The 20,914-nt window shown below is 53.1% G+C and overlaps 10 protein-coding genes across 10 annotated transcripts; 4 read left to right on the forward strand and 6 right to left on the reverse strand.

The window, feature by feature from the left end:
• Positions 1 to 437: 437 nt before the first annotated feature.
• CC84DRAFT_1170626 (uncharacterized protein) lies at positions 438 to 2,694 on the reverse strand (the record flags this gene model as incomplete). The annotated part of the gene is made up of 5 exons (XM_018179865.1): positions 438 to 1,297; positions 1,350 to 1,636; positions 1,737 to 1,943; positions 2,002 to 2,345; positions 2,446 to 2,694. 5 exons carry the CDS (start codon positions 2,692 to 2,694, stop codon positions 438 to 440), a joined length of 1,947 nt encoding a protein of 648 aa, XP_018042145.1.
• A 764-nt stretch (positions 2,695 to 3,458) lies between these two features.
• Positions 3,459 to 5,513, forward strand: CC84DRAFT_51616 (MFS general substrate transporter). Its single transcript, XM_018186570.1, has 4 exons — positions 3,459 to 3,959; positions 4,012 to 4,339; positions 4,398 to 4,824; positions 4,876 to 5,513. The coding sequence occupies exons 1-4, from the start codon at positions 3,618 to 3,620 to the stop codon at positions 5,423 to 5,425; spliced, it is 1,647 nt and encodes a 548-aa protein (XP_018042146.1). The 5' UTR covers positions 3,459 to 3,617; the 3' UTR covers positions 5,426 to 5,513.
• A 408-nt stretch (positions 5,514 to 5,921) lies between these two features.
• On the reverse strand, positions 5,922 to 7,093 carry CC84DRAFT_51544 (uncharacterized protein). Its single transcript, XM_018186568.1, has 2 exons — positions 6,830 to 7,093; positions 5,922 to 6,773 (listed from the first exon to the last, which is right to left on the reverse strand). The coding sequence occupies exons 1-2, from the start codon at positions 6,996 to 6,998 to the stop codon at positions 6,046 to 6,048; spliced, it is 897 nt and encodes a 298-aa protein (XP_018042147.1). The 5' UTR covers positions 6,999 to 7,093; the 3' UTR covers positions 5,922 to 6,045.
• A 50-nt stretch (positions 7,094 to 7,143) lies between these two features.
• Positions 7,144 to 7,593, reverse strand: CC84DRAFT_1211420 (uncharacterized protein; the record flags this gene model as incomplete). Its single annotated transcript, XM_018182380.1, has 1 exon — positions 7,144 to 7,593. One exon carries the CDS (start codon positions 7,591 to 7,593, stop codon positions 7,144 to 7,146), a length of 450 nt encoding a protein of 149 aa, XP_018042148.1.
• Positions 7,594 to 8,190: 597 nt separating this feature from the next.
• CC84DRAFT_53382 (uncharacterized protein) lies at positions 8,191 to 9,028 on the reverse strand. Its single transcript, XM_018186644.1, has one exon. The coding sequence runs from the start codon at positions 8,784 to 8,786 to the stop codon at positions 8,283 to 8,285; it is 504 nt and encodes a 167-aa protein (XP_018042149.1). The 5' UTR covers positions 8,787 to 9,028; the 3' UTR covers positions 8,191 to 8,282.
• CC84DRAFT_1133831 (Actin/actin-like protein) lies at positions 8,797 to 10,724 on the reverse strand. The gene is made up of 4 exons (XM_018175996.1): positions 10,288 to 10,724; positions 9,755 to 10,210; positions 9,390 to 9,704; positions 8,797 to 9,334 (listed from the first exon to the last, which is right to left on the reverse strand). The coding sequence occupies exons 1-4, from the start codon at positions 10,591 to 10,593 to the stop codon at positions 9,272 to 9,274; spliced, it is 1,140 nt and encodes a 379-aa protein (XP_018042150.1). The 5' UTR covers positions 10,594 to 10,724; the 3' UTR covers positions 8,797 to 9,271.
• Positions 10,725 to 11,028: 304 nt separating this feature from the next.
• On the forward strand, positions 11,029 to 12,102 carry CC84DRAFT_1077149 (uncharacterized protein; the record flags this gene model as incomplete). The annotated part of the gene is made up of 1 exon (XM_018173738.1): positions 11,029 to 12,102. The coding sequence occupies one exon, from the start codon at positions 11,029 to 11,031 to the stop codon at positions 12,100 to 12,102; it is 1,074 nt and encodes a 357-aa protein (XP_018042151.1).
• Positions 12,103 to 12,385: 283 nt separating this feature from the next.
• Positions 12,386 to 14,461, forward strand: CC84DRAFT_53363 (cytochrome P450). Its single transcript, XM_018186642.1, has 3 exons — positions 12,386 to 13,190; positions 13,249 to 13,858; positions 13,912 to 14,461. The coding sequence occupies exons 1-3, from the start codon at positions 12,668 to 12,670 to the stop codon at positions 14,321 to 14,323; spliced, it is 1,545 nt and encodes a 514-aa protein (XP_018042152.1). The 5' UTR covers positions 12,386 to 12,667; the 3' UTR covers positions 14,324 to 14,461.
• On the reverse strand, positions 14,231 to 16,444 carry CC84DRAFT_1225263 (putative MFS transporter; the record flags this gene model as incomplete). Its single annotated transcript, XM_018183562.1, has 6 exons — positions 14,231 to 15,795; positions 15,849 to 15,919; positions 15,971 to 16,145; positions 16,193 to 16,263; positions 16,316 to 16,365; positions 16,419 to 16,444. 6 exons carry the CDS (start codon positions 16,442 to 16,444, stop codon positions 14,599 to 14,601), a joined length of 1,590 nt encoding a protein of 529 aa, XP_018042153.1. The 3' UTR covers positions 14,231 to 14,598.
• Positions 16,445 to 18,314: 1,870 nt separating this feature from the next.
• On the forward strand, positions 18,315 to 20,813 carry CC84DRAFT_1200961 (kinase-like protein; the record flags this gene model as incomplete). Its single annotated transcript, XM_018181693.1, has 1 exon — positions 18,315 to 20,813. The coding sequence occupies one exon, from the start codon at positions 18,315 to 18,317 to the stop codon at positions 20,811 to 20,813; it is 2,499 nt and encodes an 832-aa protein (XP_018042154.1).
• Positions 20,814 to 20,914: the final 101 nt, after the last annotated feature.

Below are 20,914 nucleotides of genomic sequence, written 5' to 3' on the forward strand. Positions count from 1 at the left end.
TTGCAACCGAGATCTATATATATCGCCGAACAGGCAGGAGTGATGGTTTGTTGGTGACCACTGAAAAAGCGTTGCAGACAAGCGGGGGCACCCGGCGCAAGCCGAATCTGGACTCGGAAAGACGCACGCAGGTAATGCGTTGCTTGCCTTCACCTTCCGCACGCAATACCAACCTTGAACGGCAGCGCACTCTTCACGCCGGCCAACTGAAGTTGAAGCCACACCATGTGGCCACGCGTTCGAGGCAATAAACGGCTCTATAAGCAGACAGCGCCTGGACGTTCGACATCCATGTATCTCCGTTCTTGCAACTCGCAGATGCCTCGAATCCGATTGGGTAGCTAGATCTGGGGCCTCCAGGACGAGACGTGGCCTGAGGGGTAGCGGCTGGCTGCAGATTGCCGGAAGCGTAGATGTCAAATGGCGTAAGCCGCTGCTCATAATGGTGGGATCGTGAAATCGTCCATGGCTGTATTCCAGAGCCAGTCTTCGAACGTTCCGTTCGGAGGCATTAAGTTATCCGGTGGAGCTATGCTGTCGAAGTTCATCGAATTGAAGTTCATGTTCTGCATAAGTGGGATGCCGTTTCTCTCGTGCCTCTGCCTCGCATAGTCGGTTTGTGGGGCGGCCCAGTTCTCTCGCAGAACAACTGAATTCGTGCTTTTTGCAGAGCTATCGGTATTAGCTGGAACGTACAGCTTGGCGATGTGCTCGTTCAGCCGATTTGTAAAGCTACAGAGAAGGTTCCTCTGGAAGTACGCGATTCTGGAAAGCGGGTCGGTTTCGCAGTGGTCGATCGATGTTGAGTTCAAATCCTGTGGAAGCGTGAATCTCATCTTGTTGTACATTTGATGGAACAGAGATAGCATCTCGCCCTCTTTTGCCACAGAAATCGGGTTCCATGTGGACGACGTGACCTCTGCAGGCAGTGAGCAAGTTCTGGGTTCATGAAACAAAGACTTGTCCATCACGAGGTTGAGTACTTCGATGAAGGTTTCGTTGATATCAGTCTGTTGTTCACGTTCATCTGTCAAGAAGACGAGCTTGCAACCAATGATGCAGGCATAGCACCACGATGACCAGGAAGGAAAGCTAAGGTGATGAAGCGAGGTATTCTTGACGGTGATAAGTGTCTTGGTGTACGATTGCACAGCGTTCAGACACCGATACAATGTCTTGAGACGATTCGATGACAGCCTAGTAGTTGGCACCCCATTCGGGCCAACCCAAAGCGAATCATGAACAGCGGACTCGTATATCCATAGGTTGACCAACCGAATGGTAAGAGAAAGTGTTGCTGGGCGTATGAGTGCCGCATGATCGCCTTAGACATGAAGGATGTGACTTACGATTATTTTGTATGAGTGTTTGCGGGAAGGAATCGGTGATACGAGCCAGTTCTCGATCGAAATTGGCTACAGACAATTGTACCAATGCCTCCCCCTTCACATCTGCGTTCTCAATATCGTAATAGGAGAAATAGTCCTGGACCCTACAGATCAACGTGCTGAGTTGGACCAGTGGTGTGATGATTGTATCAGTCGCATACTCCTGACAGTCCATCAGATGTTGACAGCACTGATCCATGTACCGCGTGTGCGTTAACGTGGTTGGTCTTCTCCACGATTGTGCGAAACTAAGCCATCATTAATAATTACAAACAAACTGCCATACGAAGACAAACCAGGGATCTGGTCACATCGTGTTGACAAAAGTAATGGGAACGCCGAACTTACTTTGCAGCCAGGTAGTAGGTCCCAAGAAAAGCGCGCTTCTCTGCAAGCGACCGCACGGAATACAAATTGGCACCAGTATCGCCCATGGTAATCTTTTTCTTCGCATTTCGAGGATTTTTGGAGAAGCCAAGATCTTGGAGCATCGCAACACATAACTGTAGCATAACTGCCAACTGTTGCTTGATCGGATCATAGTAGAAGTGGTACCTTCAAATATCATTGCGTTAGCGAGATAGATGAAGATAATGTTGGAGGAGATCCATACCACGCGGTATACAAAAGTACACCTTGCAGAAGCTCTAAGCTCTTATGAGAGTGATTGATGACGCGAAGCGATATCTGTTCTTTGAGCTTAGCTGCAAGGATGAGTTGCAAATCAACCTGTCTGTGGGCGGTCACTGTAAGGATCGCGTGGAATAGAAAAGGGTGGCTTTGACGCAGAGCTTTGCCATCGATGGAAGGCGGAACGATGACGAACGGGAAGGCAGACGTATATGAATGCCTGAACTCCTGTAGTAGAGATTCCGCCATACAGTCGTCCAAAAGACCTGCTTCTACCGGATCATATGCTATGCAAGATGGTTCTGTTTGAACGTATGGTATATTTTCCTTTCGAGCGTCAGAACGCTCATTATCATGGTACAGGAAGATATCGAAGGATTCGCGAGAAGAAAATGATCTTTCGCAAAGCTATCAGGGCTGGTCTTACCGGTGATCGTGCTGGCGTGCCATACTGCGGATGGGCGTTCTCAGAATGTCCATCTGGATCAGCGGAACTCTCCGGAGGAGTCGTAAGCGGTAAATCAATTTCTCGAGGGATAGGAGAAGCGCTAGAGCTAACTGGTAACGCTGCAGTCTGACCGTTCGCTAATAGGTCTATCAGCGTATCCACCCGCTGTTCAAGTTGCTTCACGCGTCTCGACAGGAAGTCAGCCAAAACCTCAAGAGGCGCACACATGGGGCGTAGTATGAGCACTCACGAGCGGTTCTTTGGGCCCCTCTTTCTCACGGTCTCATCAAATACACATTCTTTCTTCAATCTTTGGCACCGGTAGCAAATGTCAAGCCTGTCCTCGAACGGCGAGCACTTAGCCTTGGCTTTTGTGCAGGATTGGCAAGCCTTCCGCTTCTTTGCATCTTCCAGAGTCATATCGGCGCTCGAAATCCAGCCTATCTATCTGAGCACTAGGCGAGCAAGCTGTAGCAGTACTGCTCCCTTCGAGCTTGCACGTGCCCTGCTTCAACGTAATACTGGAGAAATGCTGTTCGGTCGCAGCACAAGACGGGAAACCTAGGTATCGTGCAAAAGGGAACAGACAATACCGAAATGGACAAACTGCATTTCTGCCGACGGGACAGGCGAGATAAATTGCTGATGAGATGGGATGGTCGCGTATGATGAGACGTCGTGGAGGGAGGAAGCACGGACCTTCGAACGGGGACGGAGCCATCTTTTGCATATTTGCCGACGGAACAAGGCTAATTTTACCTCCGCTCCCGCTCCAGGGCGTTGTTGCATACGGCGGACGGCCCAAGTCTACCCCAATTCGGTTGTCTGACATGTTCTTCCTCCATGCAGCATACGATATGAGGTCTAGCCTGCCGCAAAACGCTCCGTGGAGTCAACAATATGTCAGCGAGTCTTTCCGTCATGCGAGATTTGCGAGCTTGTTACTCCTATCTCACGACGGCGAATAGTGGTGGTCGTAGGTAAATGAACGCGAAGGATGGCTGCTATTGCTCTCACCGGACGAAGAGTCGCGGGAGGGCCAGTGTTCCGTTGTTTATACATATACCCCAGTTAATGCCCAGGAAGACTCGTAAGGAGAATTCCAACTCTTGGAGCGACTCTTCAACTCGTTGCTTTGCTGGGTCAGCGCCATGGATCCATCAACTGAAGAACAATTCCCCGCGCAAGAGAAAGACCTCGAAGTTCGCGATGACACCTCGACCGATACGCCCAAAAGCAGCCCTGCTGAGACTACCGAAGACGATGAAGACCACTTCATGTCGGGTGCAAAACTACATCTGCTCGTCCTAGGACTCAGCCTGGCATGTTTTCTGATGGCCTTGGATATGGCAATCATTACGGTCGCCATTCCTGAGATCACGGAGAAGTTCCACTCTACTGCAGATATTGGATGGTACGTGAGTGCCTACCTACTCACTCTGTGCTCCCTCCAACCCCTGTCGGGGAAGCTGTACTCGAACTTTTCTCTCAAGGTAAGCATCAAAAACGCTGCTATGTTGCAAGCAGAGATTTGACAGATCCTAGTGGACATTTATGGCTTTCCTTCTTCTCTTCGAGATCGGATCGGCCATTTCTGGTGCTGCTACCTCATCGACCATGCTCATTGTTGGCCGCGCGGTAGCCGGCATGGGTGCCGCCGGACTGATGAGTGGAACACTATCCATCCTTGCCGTTGCTGTTAGCGTTCGTCTTCGAGCCGCGTATACTGGAGTTATCATGAGCATGTTTGGGCTTGCGGTCGTTGTGGGGCCATTGGTTGGTGGTGCTTTCACACAGCATGTGTCGTGGCGATGGGTGTTCTACGTCAATTTGCCCATCGGGGCAGCAACGGCATCTGTCTTATTTGTATTCTGTAAGTGCGATTGAATGGAGACTGTCTCGAGATGGTGACTAACTGAATCCTAATCCAGTCCGCCCTCCTACTCGAAAAGCAGAGCTCGATCCTCTGAAAGACCGAATTGCCCGGCTCGATCTCGTTGGAGCAGCCCTCTTCATCCCTGCAGTCATCATGCTCCTTATGGCCCTTCAATGGGGTGGCTTGACCTACCCGTGGAACTCCGGACGCATTATTGGGCTGCTCGTTGGCGGGGTTGTCTTGGTGATAATCTTTGGCGTGTGGCAATGGCACAAGGGCAAGGAAGCGATGATTCCGCCTCCGATATTCCTTCAGCGCTCAGTATTCTGGGCGTGCATCACTGCTATGTGTAGTATGGGCACCATGGTCATGCTAGGCACTTGGATGCCTGAGTGGTTCCAGGCTATCAAGGGAGTCTCTCCTGTTCAGTCGGGTGTGAATCTTCTACCCTCTATGATCGCTCAGGTCATTGCATCCGTCTCGTAAGTCCTCAACGAAACCAAACAGCCCACAAAAGCTGATCATCCCTCCAGAGCCGGCGCGTTGATCACCATCCTCGGGTACTATAACCCGTTCATCATCATCGGAACGATCCTACTCGCTATCGGCTCTGGGCTCTTCACCACCTTCACCATCGACACAGGAAGCTCGAAATGGATCGGGTACCAGGTAATCTTCGGGCTCGGCTCAGGTTTCTTCGTCACCAGCCCTCTTGTCGCCATCCAAGCTGTGCTAAGCGCCAAAGACACCCCCGTCGGCATCGCCATCGTCACCTTCTTCCAAATGTTCGGCAGTGCCTTTTTTGTCGCCCTCTCACAAACCGTCTTCAATGAGCAGCTGCTGAAGCAACTGGCCAAGAATGCACCAGACGCGAATGTTGGTGCTCTACTAGCGGCCGGCACAGCGAGACTGCATCTTGCGGTGACGCCAGAGCAGCTGCATGGTGTGCTGCTTAGCTACAACAGGGCGCTCTTGGATCCTTTTTACCTGGGTGCGGGTATCTCCGCGCTGGCGACGTTCTGCTCGCTGGGCATCCAATGGGTAAACGTCAAGGGGAAGGAGTTGAGCCCGGGGGCCGCGTAGCCTGAACTTTTGCGGCAACGTTGTCTTGTATATCTCTCCCGCGACTCACACAATTTCCCTCACTGTTTTGACCATATTACATTAGACTAGTTTATAGAACGATGTTCATGCAAGCAGCCAACGGAGAGGCCCCTGAGGACGAGCTCGCCGGTACCATCCAGATTTATATAAGCACTTCATTGCTCCCATCCCACTACGCTTCCTAAACGCCCGTCCTGAATCGTCGTATCTGATTTCCCATCGACTCCAAATGGAACGGCATGAAGCAAATCCACCAAGTGGCAGCACATTAGAAAGCCAGTCACCTTCAAAGCTGTCCCTTCGCAGACGGACGCAACAGATCCTGTCGGCATCCACTGCGAAAACGGGCATCGCGCATAGCACAGTGGCAAGCTGAGAAATCCATCACACAGCTCCTCCCCCTCCATCCCAGAATGAACGCGAATCCTGGCTCTTCTACCACGATCCAGACCCCTGAAAACTTCTCACCCAGCACGCCCACCTGCAAGTTTAAAATTCAAGTAAAACAACTCCACTCTATTCTTAGCCCACCCCACGGCAGGATTCCAGAACCCACCGCGCGCTGCTCTCCCGCCGCAGCCCGCCAGCGCCCTCCTCCGCTACACTAAAGAATTCTTCACACTCCACTTTCCCACTTCCCACTTCGAAATTTTTCTTCTTTTCCCCCCGACATCCGAGCCCAAGCCCGGCGCACCGACGTCTGGATGACCGCCACAGATCGAGGCGTGTGTGGCACAACGATCGGCGGGCTGCGCCAATGACGCGCTGAGCTTGGCGCTGAAACCAGGAACGCGCGCGTGATGGGAGAGGGATTTCCAGCTTGGGGCTAGCGCGGTATGGGCGGAGGTGGCCGACGAGACTACGGAGGGGACGCCAACGTCCGAGGTGCAGTTGAGGAGAGGGGTTGAGAAGGAGCCAAGGGCACGGTTTGATTCGAGACGGGATGAGGCGCGGTGTGGCTGCGGGGTAGGGCAAGGCAAGGAAAGGCAAAAGCTATGGAAGGACGACATACCGGGGTCATACCAAGAGCCATGATGCGACTCCAGCATCATCGAGTCGTCACTATCCTCCACTCTGAACCGCTTCACACATGCACAGGCAGAGCAAAGCACACTGATGAGACGTCTCAAACGTATCGATTCAAAAGGCCTCCATCCCGGAGAACCCCTCCTGTAATAAAAACTACATAGACAAAGTGGACCTGTAGTCCGAAAGCCCTCACCGGCACCTGGGTATATCCTTCGCCGCTGGTTGTGAAAACATGTCAAAATAAAAACAAGAAATGCAGCAAGCCGTGTAGGCAAGCCAAGCCCTCTCGCGAGGATAGCTGGGTATCATGTAACGTTTTGTAGACCAAAATCAGAGCGTTTTGGTTTGATTTGGTTTGGTGCCCAGTATGAACTCCTCGCTGGTTGTGTGGTATGCCGGCAGAAAGACAAGAAAACAAGAACTTTTTGGTTGGTCGTAAACGTGATGGTAATGGTGATGGGAGGGGAGATAAAGTGGTGTTTGTGCAACGCCCCGAACGCCTTGCTGTGAAATGCAAGCCCATGGATGATGCTGGTGCGAGAGAATCAGAACCAGCTCTCTACGACGCGTGTCGGTCCCGGACGGAAGGCATCCCAGCCCTTCCAGTCCTGAGTGAAAATGCAAACGGAAGTCAAAAATGTACAAGAATGAAACGAGGCAGACGGTCTCTAGTTGTTGGAGAACTGCCTCGACATCTTGCGCCAGGCGCCTTCGATGCTGCCCCGCACGCCGCGCTCAGAGTCGGTGGAAGCGGTGGAAGCGGAGGAGTTTTGGCGGCTGGTCTTGACACGCTCTTCGACCAAGTTGCCGGCGCCGCCGCGGCCGATGTGGTACACGGGGGCGGCGTGCTCGCGGAGGCGCTCCTGCGCGGCGAGCTCCTCGTCGAAAGAGAACATGGCCCGCTCCTTCTCGCGGTGGATGTTGCCGGCGCCGCCGCGACCGCTGGTGAAGAGGGCGTTGGAGGGCGGGCTGAGCTTGATGCGAGATGCTGGGCCGCTGGCGTCGGGGCCGGGGGTCACGTTCTTGGGGATGCGGGTGACGTTGCCGGCACCTCCACGGCCGTAGTAGGCTGAGGAGGATGCGGAGGGATGTGGCTCGGCGATGTGGTAGGAAACCATTTTGATTGTGTTGTTGTTTACGGTGGTGTAGAGGTTCAAGGTTGGTGGCAAGGGGTGTTCTTGGTTGGGCGTGGGAAGACTAAAAGTCGAGTGGCCAGGTATTTCGTTTGGTGAAGGCCAAGTGGTGAAGGCGGTGCTGGACTCTTATACGATGCAGTGGTGTGACTTGGCCGTTCACGATGTGTTTGGGCGGGTGGGCTTTATATGACAATAGCGTCGTCAGGATCCCCAAAGCAAAGCCGGGCATGCCAACACGCCCAGAAGTCTCTGGCAGCCGCAGACTCAGCATCCGCGCCGCACGCTCCATGCACTTTGCAGTTAACGGCAGGGCTGTGATCATGCGTGCTGAAAGCACGAACAAAGGCTCGCTGCGGTGCTCATTTGGTCGCGTAATCATTTGGCCCGCCCGGGACCACCTGATCGAAGGGCGGCCACGCGATTGGCCCGCGCGCATTCTCTGGGGGTAATGAAAACTACGGTCTGAAAATTCGCAATGCGGCGCCATCGTCGTCGTCTGCAGCGTCAGTCAGGCTCGCGCTCAAACCGGCTCCACCGACGCAGAGTTTTCAGCGCCCGAATCGCCTGTTTCGTCGCCGTGCCTGGCGCCCGCCCCCAGGTTCTGCTGGTGCCGCTGCCGTGTCGACGTGCAGTGCGAGCTGCTTTGTTTGCGCTGATGCAATTCACACTCATTACGAGCACACCACCGCCTGTGCAGCCCCGGATATTGCTGCGGAAACACCATCTCCGCCGCGCCGCTGGCTGCGGCCACGCGCGCTGAGAACATTCTCTCGCCAGATCCCTCGGCGTCCGATCTCGATTGAGCCCACCGCATGACGTCGAGCATCGTGAAGGCTGGCACTGGCGGAGGCGATTCGCTTCCTCACCCACCACGTGCACCAGGCCAGGCGGCCAGGCACCCGGTCGATTCGACAGCGGATCAATACCAGCCCCTTTCTCATTTCCCCCGCGAGGCGCCAGCACCTTCTCCGTTGGCCGAAGCGCCGCGTGTCTGCGTGACTGTGTGACATGGCGCCATTGTTCCAGCGCATCACTAAATCATTCAACCCCAGAGTCACCGGGCCTTTCCCCTGGCGTCCAAGACTCACGATCCTTGGCGCACAGACTTGGATCTGCACTCTGGACCTGCTGTCCTCACCGACTATGTGGTCCGCACTCGTTTGTACATGTGGCATACTAGTGTATGCATACGCTTCTATTGCCAACCGACACTGTGCTCAGGTGCCGTGGCGATGCTACAAAATCACAGGGTATCCGATGAGCACAAAACGCCAGTCATGCACTGCAACGCTCACGTCTGTACCCTCCGCAGCCTCCACTCTATACGCAATCGACGCTGCTCCACGTTGCCATGGTGAGAAAAGTTAAGTAACAGAAACAGGGACCAGACCGCAAGCGTGCTTGTCCAAGATTGACCAAATGCGGGGAAACAAACCGCCTCTTAGCACTCCCGCCAGGTCGATCCTGATGACCCTCGGCGTTCCCAAAATACAGGGCTGGTGTGGTTGCCGGGAGTGCGAGTCCGATTCCATGACTAACACGGCCGTCCGAGCGTCATGCAAGCGTCCCGAAGAACGTCTAAGTGGGTGTGGAGGCGGGAGACCGGCGGTGCGGAGAAGCAGGCGAGCAAATGGCAGCCTGCGAGACCACAACGCGTCGCCTATGCGAATTTGGTGTGGATGATGTCCGGGTTCTCCTGCCATTCATCCTTTTCGACCCACATCTGCAGTTTGTGTCAGCTCCACATCGTATGAATCGCGCACAATGAAATCGCTCACCTTCTTGAATGTGCTCAGACCCGCAAGAATGCTGCCGCCCGTCCACGTGGTGTATATCCGCTCAGGGGGCGCAAGAATCTTGATGCGCATGTCCTTAACCGCCAACCGCTGCACCTCGTGGAGCAGCCTGTTACCAAAACCTTTCGTCAGCGTAGACCCTCCCGAGAGCACAATGTTGCCGTAGAGCGCTTTGCGGAGGTCCATGTCCGTCCGGTGGATGGCCTCGACCACAATCTGGTGCACGCCGGGGTACTCGAGACCGATGATCTCGGGATTGAATAAAATCTCCGGCGCCCGGAACCGTTCGGCGCCAACCTACGCACTGTCAGCCAACATCAACGTGATTCTGCGCCATTGATGCTCACCTTGAGCTTCTGTCCGTCTGGAAGCGTGTACTCAATGCTCTTGTTGTCCGATCGCGCGGCGCCTGACCACTCCTTCTCCTCCTTTGCTGGGTCCAGAGCGACGTAACCAGCCTTCTCCTTGATGTCCTTGACCGTTTCCTTCTCCGCGCTTGTGTGAAACACCCGTCCGCTTTTCCGTAGCAGCTGCTGCATGTGCTCGGTGACGTCTCTTCCTGCTACATCGATTCGCCTGATGCTATTGGGTATGGCGAAGCCCTGGAACACAGGCACCGCGTGCGACACACCATCACCAGAGTCCAGCACGATACCGGTTGTCTTCCCCGATGCATACAGCGAGAGCACGGCTTGCACCGATGTGTACAGAGCAGGCACATTAAACGTCTCGAACAGTATCTGTGCGGCCGTATCGCGGTTTTCCCGGGGGTTCAGCGGCGGTTCCGTGAGGAGGACAGGGTGCTAGAGGGGTACGCATGCGTTAGCTGCCAATGGAGTCGGCCAAAACATGACAACGCACAGCTATCGCATCCACTTACATCTTCGCTGACCGTCTTCAACTCTTCCGTGTACACATATTGCCATATCCGCTCCATGTCGTCCCAGTCGGTGACTATGCCGTGCTCGAGCGGGTAGTTGATCTTGAAAAGCCCCCTATACTGCTGTGCCTGCGGCCCAATGAACACGTCGCCCTCCAGCGCGCCTGCCATTGTCCGTATGTGCTTCGGCCGGCCCACGAACGAGGGAAAGAAGCATTTTGGCAGATCCTGGCCGGCGAAGCCCGCGCGAATGGTTCCGCTGCCGTTGTCGAGGACGATGGGCGCGTTGTGGAGTCGGGAGCCCATTGCGAGGCTCGGTGCGGGGCGATTATGAATTAGACGGTGTTTTCCGTATAGTTACTCGAAGTAATGGAAGCGATTGTTGCCGGCGGGGTGCAGCTGTTGCCAGGGGCGCATCTCCAGGAGCTCGAGACGTCAAGCTGTCCGTCGCGCAACAATTCACGACGCGAACGCACTGGGCAGGGGTCCCTTGTTTCTGTCACGTGCCGCGCGTTCCTTCCGCATTCGGGTGCAATGATGATCTACTCGCAGGAGCACCTTTCTAGACGTGCTTGTATACGCTCGGGTCTAGGCTCTGATATCTTTACGGTTCTCAAAGACTGTTGCACCCTTTCTCGCAAGGCTGCGTCCTCCCGGCTGACTCTTTACCCCGCGGAAACCACAACCCCAGGTCCACGCTCCTCCGCCCTTCTCCACCTCCTACATAGATCTAGCAACAAAATGAGTGTCTCGAAGACTGCTCCGAAAGCCATTCTAAAAGCTCTTCAGGAAGCACTGACTTCCGGACCCGCCCAACAGATCGGGGATGCAGGATACTACAAGCCACGACCACAGCTATTTCACCACTATAATGGCTCAACGTGGGTCTCATACTCGCCACAGAACTACCCGAATGGTGCAGAACTCCCCACGAAGAACCTGCGCATAATGTCATGGAACATCGACATGCTTATCGGATTCGCGGAAGAACGCATGAGCGCCGCTCTCGCACACTTGTCCAATTTAGTCGCAAGCACGAATAAAGAGGTACCTGTAGTCATATTCTTGCAAGAGATGAGCCAGTCAGACATGCAACAGATCCGCAACGCACCGTTCATACAAAACTACTTTTACATAACAGACCTCGACGAACGGAACTGGCTAAGCCCATTGTACGGCACAAATACGCTCATAGACCGGCGTTTAACAATCAAAAACGTTTTCCGCGTCCCTTGGATTAGCAAGTTTGGCCGCGACGGGCTGTTCGTGGACCTCACGCTTTCCGATCAAGGCAAAGGAAGGGTGCTAAGACTATGCAATACCCATCTCGAATCGCTCGTAGCGGACCCTCCGGTCAGACCGCTGCAGCTTCAGGCCGCTGCGCCATATCTTCATGACTCTTCTGTTGCCGCGGGGCTACTAGCTGGTGACCTAAACGCTATTCAACCTTTTGATCGTGCATTACATTCCGACAACGATCTCAAAGACGCTTATCTTGAGCTTGGGGGCCAGGAGGACAGCGACGACGGATACACGTGGGGCTACCAGGTGCCACAAGCGCTGCGCGAAAAGTTTGGATGTAGCCGCATGGATAAGATACTTTTCTCGGGAGCATTGAGGCCGCAGAAGTTCGAGCGCATAGGTATGGGCGTCAAGGTGGCGGAGGAAAAGAGGCAAGAGATGAGGGCGGCCGGGGAAGAAGAGTGGGTAACCGACCATTATGGCGTTATGGCCGACTTCCACCTGAATGACGAGAGTGTCTTGGCCATGACCGAGAAGCGTGAGGATGAGTCGCCACTATCGAAGCTGAGTTGATGTTCAGAGGCTCATTTCTGGACTTTGAAAGTCTCTCGTTCATTTGACGAGGTGGGGTTCGTATGCACTTCTTCACGAGTCCAAATGCAGCACGTTCCCCGCAGCTTGCACCTATCACTGTCCACAAACGCCCACCCACAGCATCTTGCTATCTCTTCGGTAACTTTTTATCTCTTCGGCAACTTTTCAAACGAAACATGTTGTTGTGTGAAGACCACCACAGCATCGGCCGAGGGTATACGCGGGGTAGGAAGGGAAAAGCATTGCCGTTGACACTAGCACCATGGGTACACCTACAACACCACGACAGGAAAGGAATAGACCGGCAGCTACCCCGGATTTTAGTATGGACTAGCTGTGACGAATCGTGCGCAAAGGCGATATCCGCGGAGCAAATGAGGTCGATCACACGAATAGGTACGTTTGGCCTCTGCGGAGTGCTCCCTCGTATGCTTTGCCGGCTGTCGCAAGCCCGCCTGCAGCGGCTGGACCCTTCCGTGTTGATATATGGAGGAACGTCACTCACCTCAGTATGCCTTCCGTCGACCTTCCCTAATCGATCACGATGGAGTCCATGCCAGATACACCGCACCTATTAGCTCTCCTGACACCCTTCAACCTCATCCTCGCCGCCATCTCCCTCCCCATCATATCATTGACCTACCAAATAATATACTACCGCTTCTTCCATCCCCTCCGGCACTTCCCCGGCCCCTTCTGGGCCTCCGTAACGCGCCTCTGGATCGCATACCACAACATACTCGGCGATGAATGCGAAACCGAGCTCGCGCTGCACAAGAAATATGGCCCGGTTCTGCGCATCACGCCCACGCTGCTGCTCGTCTCGGACGCGACCAAACTTCCCGAGGTGTACAACCGCCAGGCAAATAAGTCGAACCACTACATCACTGGCAGCTTCGGCGAGCAGGAGAGCCTGTTTAACATGAGAGAGCACAAGGTGCATGCTCATTTCCGCAAGATCGCGGCAGGGCCGTATGCGTTTAGCAATATCAAGAAGATGGAGCCGCTGGTTGATCTAAGGATTGGGCAGTGGCTTGAGAGACTATCTGGCCTTTTTTCGGAGAAGAGTAAGTCGTACATCCCACTGTGCGGTCGAGTGGGTATAACTGACAAGCTTTCGTGCAGACCAGGAATTCGACTTCGCCCCCTGGGCCGTCTTCATGGCCTACGACATCATCAGCGAAATCGGGTTCGGCGCGCCCTTCGGCTTCATCGAAAGCGGGACCGACGTCGGCGGCCTGATTCAAGGCTTCCACGACGGACTCCTCCCCTTCGGCCTCATGGCGCGGCTCTGGCCGTTCACGAACTTCATCAAGAAGACGCCGCTCGGCAAACACCTCGTCGCGAAGCCAGAGGACAACTCCGGCATTGGCATGCTCATGCGCTTTCGGGACAAGCTGCTCATGCAGCGCTTGAAAGATGTGGAGGAGGGTAAGATCGAGAGGGTAGATCTGCTGCAGACATTTATTGATGCGCGGGATGACGAGGGGAAGCCGCTGGAGATTGATTACATCAAGGCGGAGATCTTGCTGGTGCTGTTGGCGGGCGCGGATACCACGGGTACGGCGTTCCAGGCGATGATGGCGTATATCATGGGCAATGAGGGCGTGTACGAGAAGATGATGAAAGAGATCGATGAGTGTACTGAAAAGGGCCTATTAAGCAAGATGCCGCAGTACGACGAGGTTTTGGAGCATTGTCCATATTATGTGGCTTGCGTAAAGGAGAGTATGCGGTAAGTGAACATGTTCCATCCTGTAACATTCGAGATGCTGATATCGCTACCAGACTCTGTCCCTCGGCACCGAATATCTTTCCCCGCGTCGCCGGCCCATCTGGACTCCGACTTAATGGCCAGTTTGTTCCACCTAATACTGAGATCACTTGCAATCCTTGGCTTGTCCATCGCGACAGCAACGTCTACGGGCCTGATTCCTGCGAGTTCCGCCCGGAACGGTGGCTGGGTGATGAAGAAGACGTGAAGCTGTACAACAAGTACAACATGGCTTTCGGTTACGGAGCGCGCGTGTGTCTTGGGAAAGATATTGCGCTAATGGAGTTGTACAAAGCACCGCTTCAGTTTTTCCGGATGTACCGACCTGTAGTGAATAAACAAAAGCCAGGACGTTTCGTGGTCAAAGGTGGGGTGGGATTCTGGGAGGATATGTGGTTGAGAATCGAAAGGCGAGAGAAGGCCTAGGTCAGTGCGAGGTATCATGTGTACACCACGTGAATGATATGGTCCAGAAATGAACACTCATGACGTTTGCCAGCTCGTTCAAACTCACTGGTAAGGGAAGCTTGTTGGGATATTACACGCTCGTGAAGAACAGGCATTCGCGTTTGATATCGTCTCAATACGTCTCGCACTAGGTTCTTAAGCCAACTTCTCTACAACAAGTACCGTAGGCCTACAATAACAGGATCACTAGAGTTGAAACCTGCCTTTCATCTGTCCACAGATATCGGTCTGCCTCAAGCAACCTCCACATTCTTGATCGTCCCCTTATGCAACCTCGCCAGCCAAGTCTTACTCATAAACACCCTAATCCTCTTCCCCCACACCATGAACACTACCAGAATCAGATTGTTCACCAGCAACACCGCCGCAAAGATCCCAGATATCGTGACCGCAAACCCATTTTCTAAAATCCAGTCCAGCAAATAGATCCCCATGCCGAAGCTAATGGCCTGCTTGCCGAGGTTCATGGCGATGAGCATCTCGGACGTGTTCGCGTTGTACGAATCGACGGCGTACGCGAGGGTGAAGCTAAAGTAGAAGAGCGCGCCCCACTGGTCCATGGCTACGCCGAAGAAGTAGGCGGTCCAGTGTAGATTGTTTTGCGCGGCTAGGCCGTAGAGGATGACTCCAGCGGGAGCTATAATCATGGCTGGAAGCATGACACCGAGGCGCATCTCTGCCTCGCGGATGCCACCGTTCTTGCGGGTGTAGTGCGCGGCTAGGCGGTCGGAAGACGAGAGGAAGGGCAGTGCGAACATGAAGCCTAGGAACGTCGCGATAGTGATGAGACCAGAATTTGTCTCGCTCCAGCTATACGGAGGTGCTGTGATCTTCAGCGGGAACGTGTAGTTGAAGGCCAGCGCTCCGAGGCCGATGTAGATTCCGAATGAGGTAGCCACCCATAAGACCTGCGGAACAAGGAAGTACGTGAAGGAGCGGGGAATCATGATCCAGAACTCCTGCTCGTGGTCGATCCCATTCCAGATTTTCAGTTGCTGCGCGAATGTTTTACGGGCTGGGATGGAGGCGGCGAGTGTTTCCGTGTGCGAGGCGTCGGCGACCTTATCTGTGGTCAGAATTGACGGTGGAGGAGTCGTCGGTGTTACACGCTTGTATGCTGTTTCTTCTACTACGAAGAATGCGAATATGAGTAGGGCGACGGCAAAGGCGAAAACGACGTAGAAGTATAGCTTCCAGGAGTATCCTCCCGCAAGCATGTAGCCAGCATAGAGAGGGCCGGTGGAGCCAAAGCACAGCGCGATTGTATAATAGCCAATACGCAAGCCACGTTCGTGCAGAAAGAACACATCGTTAACCAGCTGCACCGGCAGGGCTTCGCAAACACCGGAGCCGAACCCATGGATGATGCGACACGCCATTAGTCCTCCGAAGGTAGTCGCTTGGGATGCGCCAATTAAGCCGGCGCAGAACTGCAGTCTATGATTAGCTTGCAAGTTGAGATTTCCCTCCTAGCACAACGTACAAATACCATGGACAGCAGCATGACTGGGCGACGTCCGATCTTGAGATATAGCGGCACCAGGATCAACGATCCTACAACAATCAATTAATTGTTCGCAAACATAGCCTGTGTACTGAACATACCAAAGCCAAATGCAAGATTTGGATAAGAGATTAGATCAGAAGCCTTGGTTGGCGTAATGTTGAATTCTTTTGCGTACAGGCCGATGTATACAGACGGCCCTAGGAGCGCACAATTGCCGAGGAAACTGTATAGGGCGCAAACGAGCAGTATCATCGACTTTTTCCAGGCGGGCCACTGACGGAGTCAGCTTGGAACATCTCTAGTGTTTAGAACCAACACACTTGTAACGGGTCGTTAGGATCCTCCGCAGGAACCGGATATAACGCTTGGCCAAAGGCAGTGTCGTCCCCCTCTGCGATGCTCTCAGAACTTGCGCAATCGTACGGCGATCAATTGATACTGACCTGCTGCGCGAAGGTTGACCGTCCCTGGCAGAGCCTCCTCGTGTGCATGACTAGAGCTGCTCAGCGTGCTGTTATATCGTCACTTCCTGCCCACATCGCTCACCTATGGACCAAATGCCCTGGCGCCATGATTACTACTCGAATTCGCAAAGTCTGGCACAATGTACCCTCGAAAGCTCCAGGGACAAGCCCACCTTTTACCTCTCCTCCCAGCTATCGTACCCCGGCACTTGCTGCACGACAAATTGCCGATAGCTTAACTGCGCATTAACGGGTATGAGTATAGCTGCTTGTCCAATGCGCGCGCTCTAGAACAACATGGGGGGCATGTCTCGTATGCGATAATGTGGGTAGGGCGTATATTAACCGCTGCCGCGGGCCGAAAAGGGTAGGAGGCGCGCTGATCGGTGGGGATCGTCTAGCGGGAGCGAATGTGGAGGCGGGGATGGAATGTGGGATAAGACGATACATTGTAGTCAATTTATCTATCGGTGAGTTCAGAGGTTTGTGCATCTCAATCTTACGTCGGAGCATCAAATTCAGAACCTGCGTACGAAGGAGTGCATTTGTTGGGTGTAAATCCATTTCATCGTGTGGGACTGCGCGAGCGCCTACCCCACAAACATCTCAGAGCGCCTTCTACTTCATTTAGTGGGTACTTCCCCAACACCCAGGTGGAGAAGTGAACACCGGCAGTGCGATGGGGTGCTAAATTGTGGAAACTGGGAGTAGCCAGGTCACCTGAGGCGGAGGTAGCTCTGGTATCGAGCATTTGGTAGGCATCACTCTGCCCTGTAATTGGCTGTCCTAGCATGGGCGCTTTTGAACTAGCCTTTGACAATCATGTGATAAGATAATGGCGGTTTTCATTTCGACAATCGGTTCGAAGGTAATCCATCAACAAGCGTGATCACGTTAGGGCATCGTCGATACTCTGTGCATGAAACCAAGGGTGCGCTGCAGCGATATGTTGAGCAAATCGTACAGACTGAATCATTCGAAATGGTAACATCTTTTACGGAACTCCAGGATGAGTATCAAATGTATTGTTTTTTAGTGCAAAAGAAAACCAACAAAAGTACCTACCTCGTTGCGGGTCACATGCATGTCACTAAAGATAAGGTACTATTGCTGTACATACACTCTTGATGACAGTGGTAGCTTTATTCTTGGTAGTACCATAGTGGCTGACGATAGAACTAGAGAACATTTACCATGCTCCTGAATGAGAGTTTGCACGATGCGTTGTCAGATCATAGTCTTATCGATGCATCATGGTGTGAGTTATTACAAGTCAAGTAGCGTCTTTTTATTCTGTCAATCTAAGTTTACCGACTTATGAGCCTTTAAGAAGGTAGTACATGGCATCGCACAGCAGCTGGGGGAAACTTTCCGGGCGACAATGATCAAACTTCTGTCATAGTAAAAGAGCGAGTTTCCAACCGGCGCAGATACCATAGGCCGCCCCCACCAAGCTCAGCCACAACTCTGGCCACGCAAGCCAGGACATGGTGCGATAATCCTATTGCACTGCTCTTGCTCTATCGGCGCATGGAGAGGCATTCCTCAATTCGCTCGATTAACTTCTTATACTCACAACATGCTCGCAGACGTCTGAATACCCTCAGTTCCTCCCGTAGTTTACCTCCTCAGGCACTAGAGGCTTGATACTTACGAAGTCGGCATAGGGCGATCAAATTACTTCAGGTACCCATGCCACAAACTGCCATCGCCATGCGAAAATTAAGTCATCGCGGATCCACGAGCTGGTTTCCTCTGCCCCCTTGCTTACTACAGTTGAGCATACTGGAGCTGTGAACTTGTGTTTGGTGTAAGAGCAAACGTGGCTGATTGGGAGCCTTGCATTAGCGCGCCTGTACACAGCCTCATCCCCGCCATCGGACTCCACCGTATCGGCGACACCCTATGAGATACTTAGTATTAGTACCCTCAGGCGTCCATTAACATATTGCTCCTTCAACTCTCACCTTCAGCACTGATGGAGGAAGCCTCAGAACTTAGGCCGCTTTCAGCACAGAACTCGCGGAACCTGTCGGAGCTTCATGATGCGTACCGCACATTCTGCGAGTATGGTTGGCATCACCTCACCTGGAAGAACTTGGCATATACCCTCGCAACATACCTGAGCGAATATTTCAAACAAGATGCCGACGGCCAACTGTTTCATACTCGGCCCGACCCAGGACGTATCCAATACCTGGCTGATCTCAATGTCGAAACCTTTGGGTACCTTACGAAAGATGCACTTTGGGTACTCTTTCGACGCACTGGCTTTGGCGAGGACTACGAACTGAACTTGGGAGATCATCGCCCCTTCCAAACTCCGGCCTGGCAGTACCTCTTATTGCTGTCCCAAGATGATTTGCAAGTTCTCATCGTGGATGTCGCGAACATTCTTCGAGTTCGGACCACATCATCGCATGCAAATGCAAACATCCTGAGTCTGACCCCAGACTGGCGACCTACATTTGGATCTGAGTACGGCATCTTTCGGTATTTCGAAGTGCAGCTGTCCCCGAACGATGCGGCTTCACTAAGTTACATTCAGCTTGAAAGACAAGCTGCTCTACAGCCACTTCCGACCCGCAGCAAGAACTTCCTCAGGCGAGCGTTGAGCGTACGGAATTTGTCAAACAGGAACAAGGCGCAATCTACAGGGACAGTCGATAGCGATTTCCAACCTCGCACGCGATTTTCATGGCCTCTTACCGAGAAATATCGCCGTCTCTTTCCCCGGAGAAGAAGCGGAACTTCCACGCAGTTGAGCAATGCCACAATACGCCCAAATCAACCGCAAGTGGATTATGTGGCGAATTTATCCCAGGCGGAGTCTACTGGCTCACCAAGTTCAAGTGCAACGCTCACCCCTGCTATATTCGGGCGCCGGATCGTGAATGACACCGTCGAAGAAGAGCACTTTTCTGATGCTGAAAGTATCAAGAGCACTAATACCATGGACTCTCTACTGGACTTCTATGCCCAAGGCTTGCAGTATCCGAAATTTCGGAACGAGGGGCTCGGTATACCTGACGGTTCCGCCAAAGAATCGCCCATTGCCGACTCCCCGACCCTAGCACCAACTTCGGCGCCCAACGTTCCTCTTTTGAGCGCTCTGGATACCTCCCTAGATGCGGATATAAACAGTGAGAGACCAATTTCTCCCATGTCAGGACATCAGTCTTTCATTACCGCTAAGACAGTCCCCTCCGATGGGATAGCTTCCAGAACAGGTAGCCGAATGACCAAAAGATCCAGCCTGGACAGTTTCTTATCGTTTGAGTCCACGTTTTACGATCCTCCCAAATTACCTGTCTCAGAATATCAGCGATTGTTGGAAGATCAGAACCTTCTCCCAGAACCCGCAGCTGAAACCGACTGGTCCGGTCGTGGACAACATGCAGAGTTCTCCCTCGCAGAGAGAAACCTTATTCCACTGCAGGCAGAAAAGCTTATAGGAAGTACTAGGACTGCTATAGTGGAAAGTGTCCTATGCAAGCGAGTCCGATTGGTGAGAAAAACCATCAAGTGTACCAGGTGGACCGGAGTCAAACGCGAAGATGCTCTCAGAGAAGTTCAGCTCCTTTACAGAGCGCAACACGCACATATAGTGCGCCTAGTCGGATCCTACGTGATTGGACCGGATCTTGCAATTCTGACGTATCCATGCGCTGAGTGGAACTTGGAACAGTTCATGAGCTTCGCGCGAACAGCTCACGAATCCACTAATAGATGTGCTTCTGCGCTTCGACAGTTCTTCACCTGCACGGTTAAGGTGTTAGATTTCTTGCATTCTTTTCCAATCAAACATATGGACATCAAGCCACAAAATCTGCTTGTGCGGGACATTTCGGGCTCCGGCACCCCAGAAACCACCCAATATAAACTATACTTCACTGATTTTGGTATTTCGAAAGCATACGAGTCTACAGATGAGTGTGACACTGAGTCTCCTACATCGTTCACCCGAACATACGCAGCGCAAGAAGTCGTCATCCAGGAGAGCAGAGGGTTGTCTGCAGATATGTTCTCTTTGGGCTGCGTTTACTCGGAAATGCTTGCGACAATTCTTGATGCGTCTATCGCTTCTTTCGAGCCTTATGATAAGGTGATCGAGGTTCACTGGGCCGCTCTCCGAGCTGCCCGTCATACTTCTGAAAATGGCGTACGCCCGTACCACCGCGCGACTACAGATATACAATCATGGCTTTACCAACTGCCAATCGAAAGTGAACCCGAAATGCTGGCGGTGCGAGAGTGGACAACCGCTCTGCTGAGTAACGAAGCAAACACGAGACCAACGGCACGTCAAATTGCGAATGATCCTCACTTGCCGTTCGCATGCCGGAGTTGCAACCTGCGGAGGCGGCCAGAAGACTTCGAGGTGGCACAGCCACTTACTCTCACACCACATCAAGAGTCCCCGCATCGCTGGGGAAATTCCACAAAGGAGTTAATGGAAGTGCCGGCGCTGGCATAGAGATATTTGAGTTAACAGTGAGGGTCCAATCTGCAGGGGTCTTGCGTTATTCGCCAATATTTCTCTACCCATATTGAGGTCCGGTAGATGTGGACCCCTGG

This window comes from Paraphaeosphaeria sporulosa (assembly GCF_001642045.1).
Source record: "Paraphaeosphaeria sporulosa strain AP3s5-JAC2a unplaced genomic scaffold CC84scaffold_1, whole genome shotgun sequence".
NCBI classification, from domain to species: Eukaryota; Fungi; Ascomycota; class Dothideomycetes; order Pleosporales; family Didymosphaeriaceae; genus Paraphaeosphaeria; species Paraphaeosphaeria sporulosa.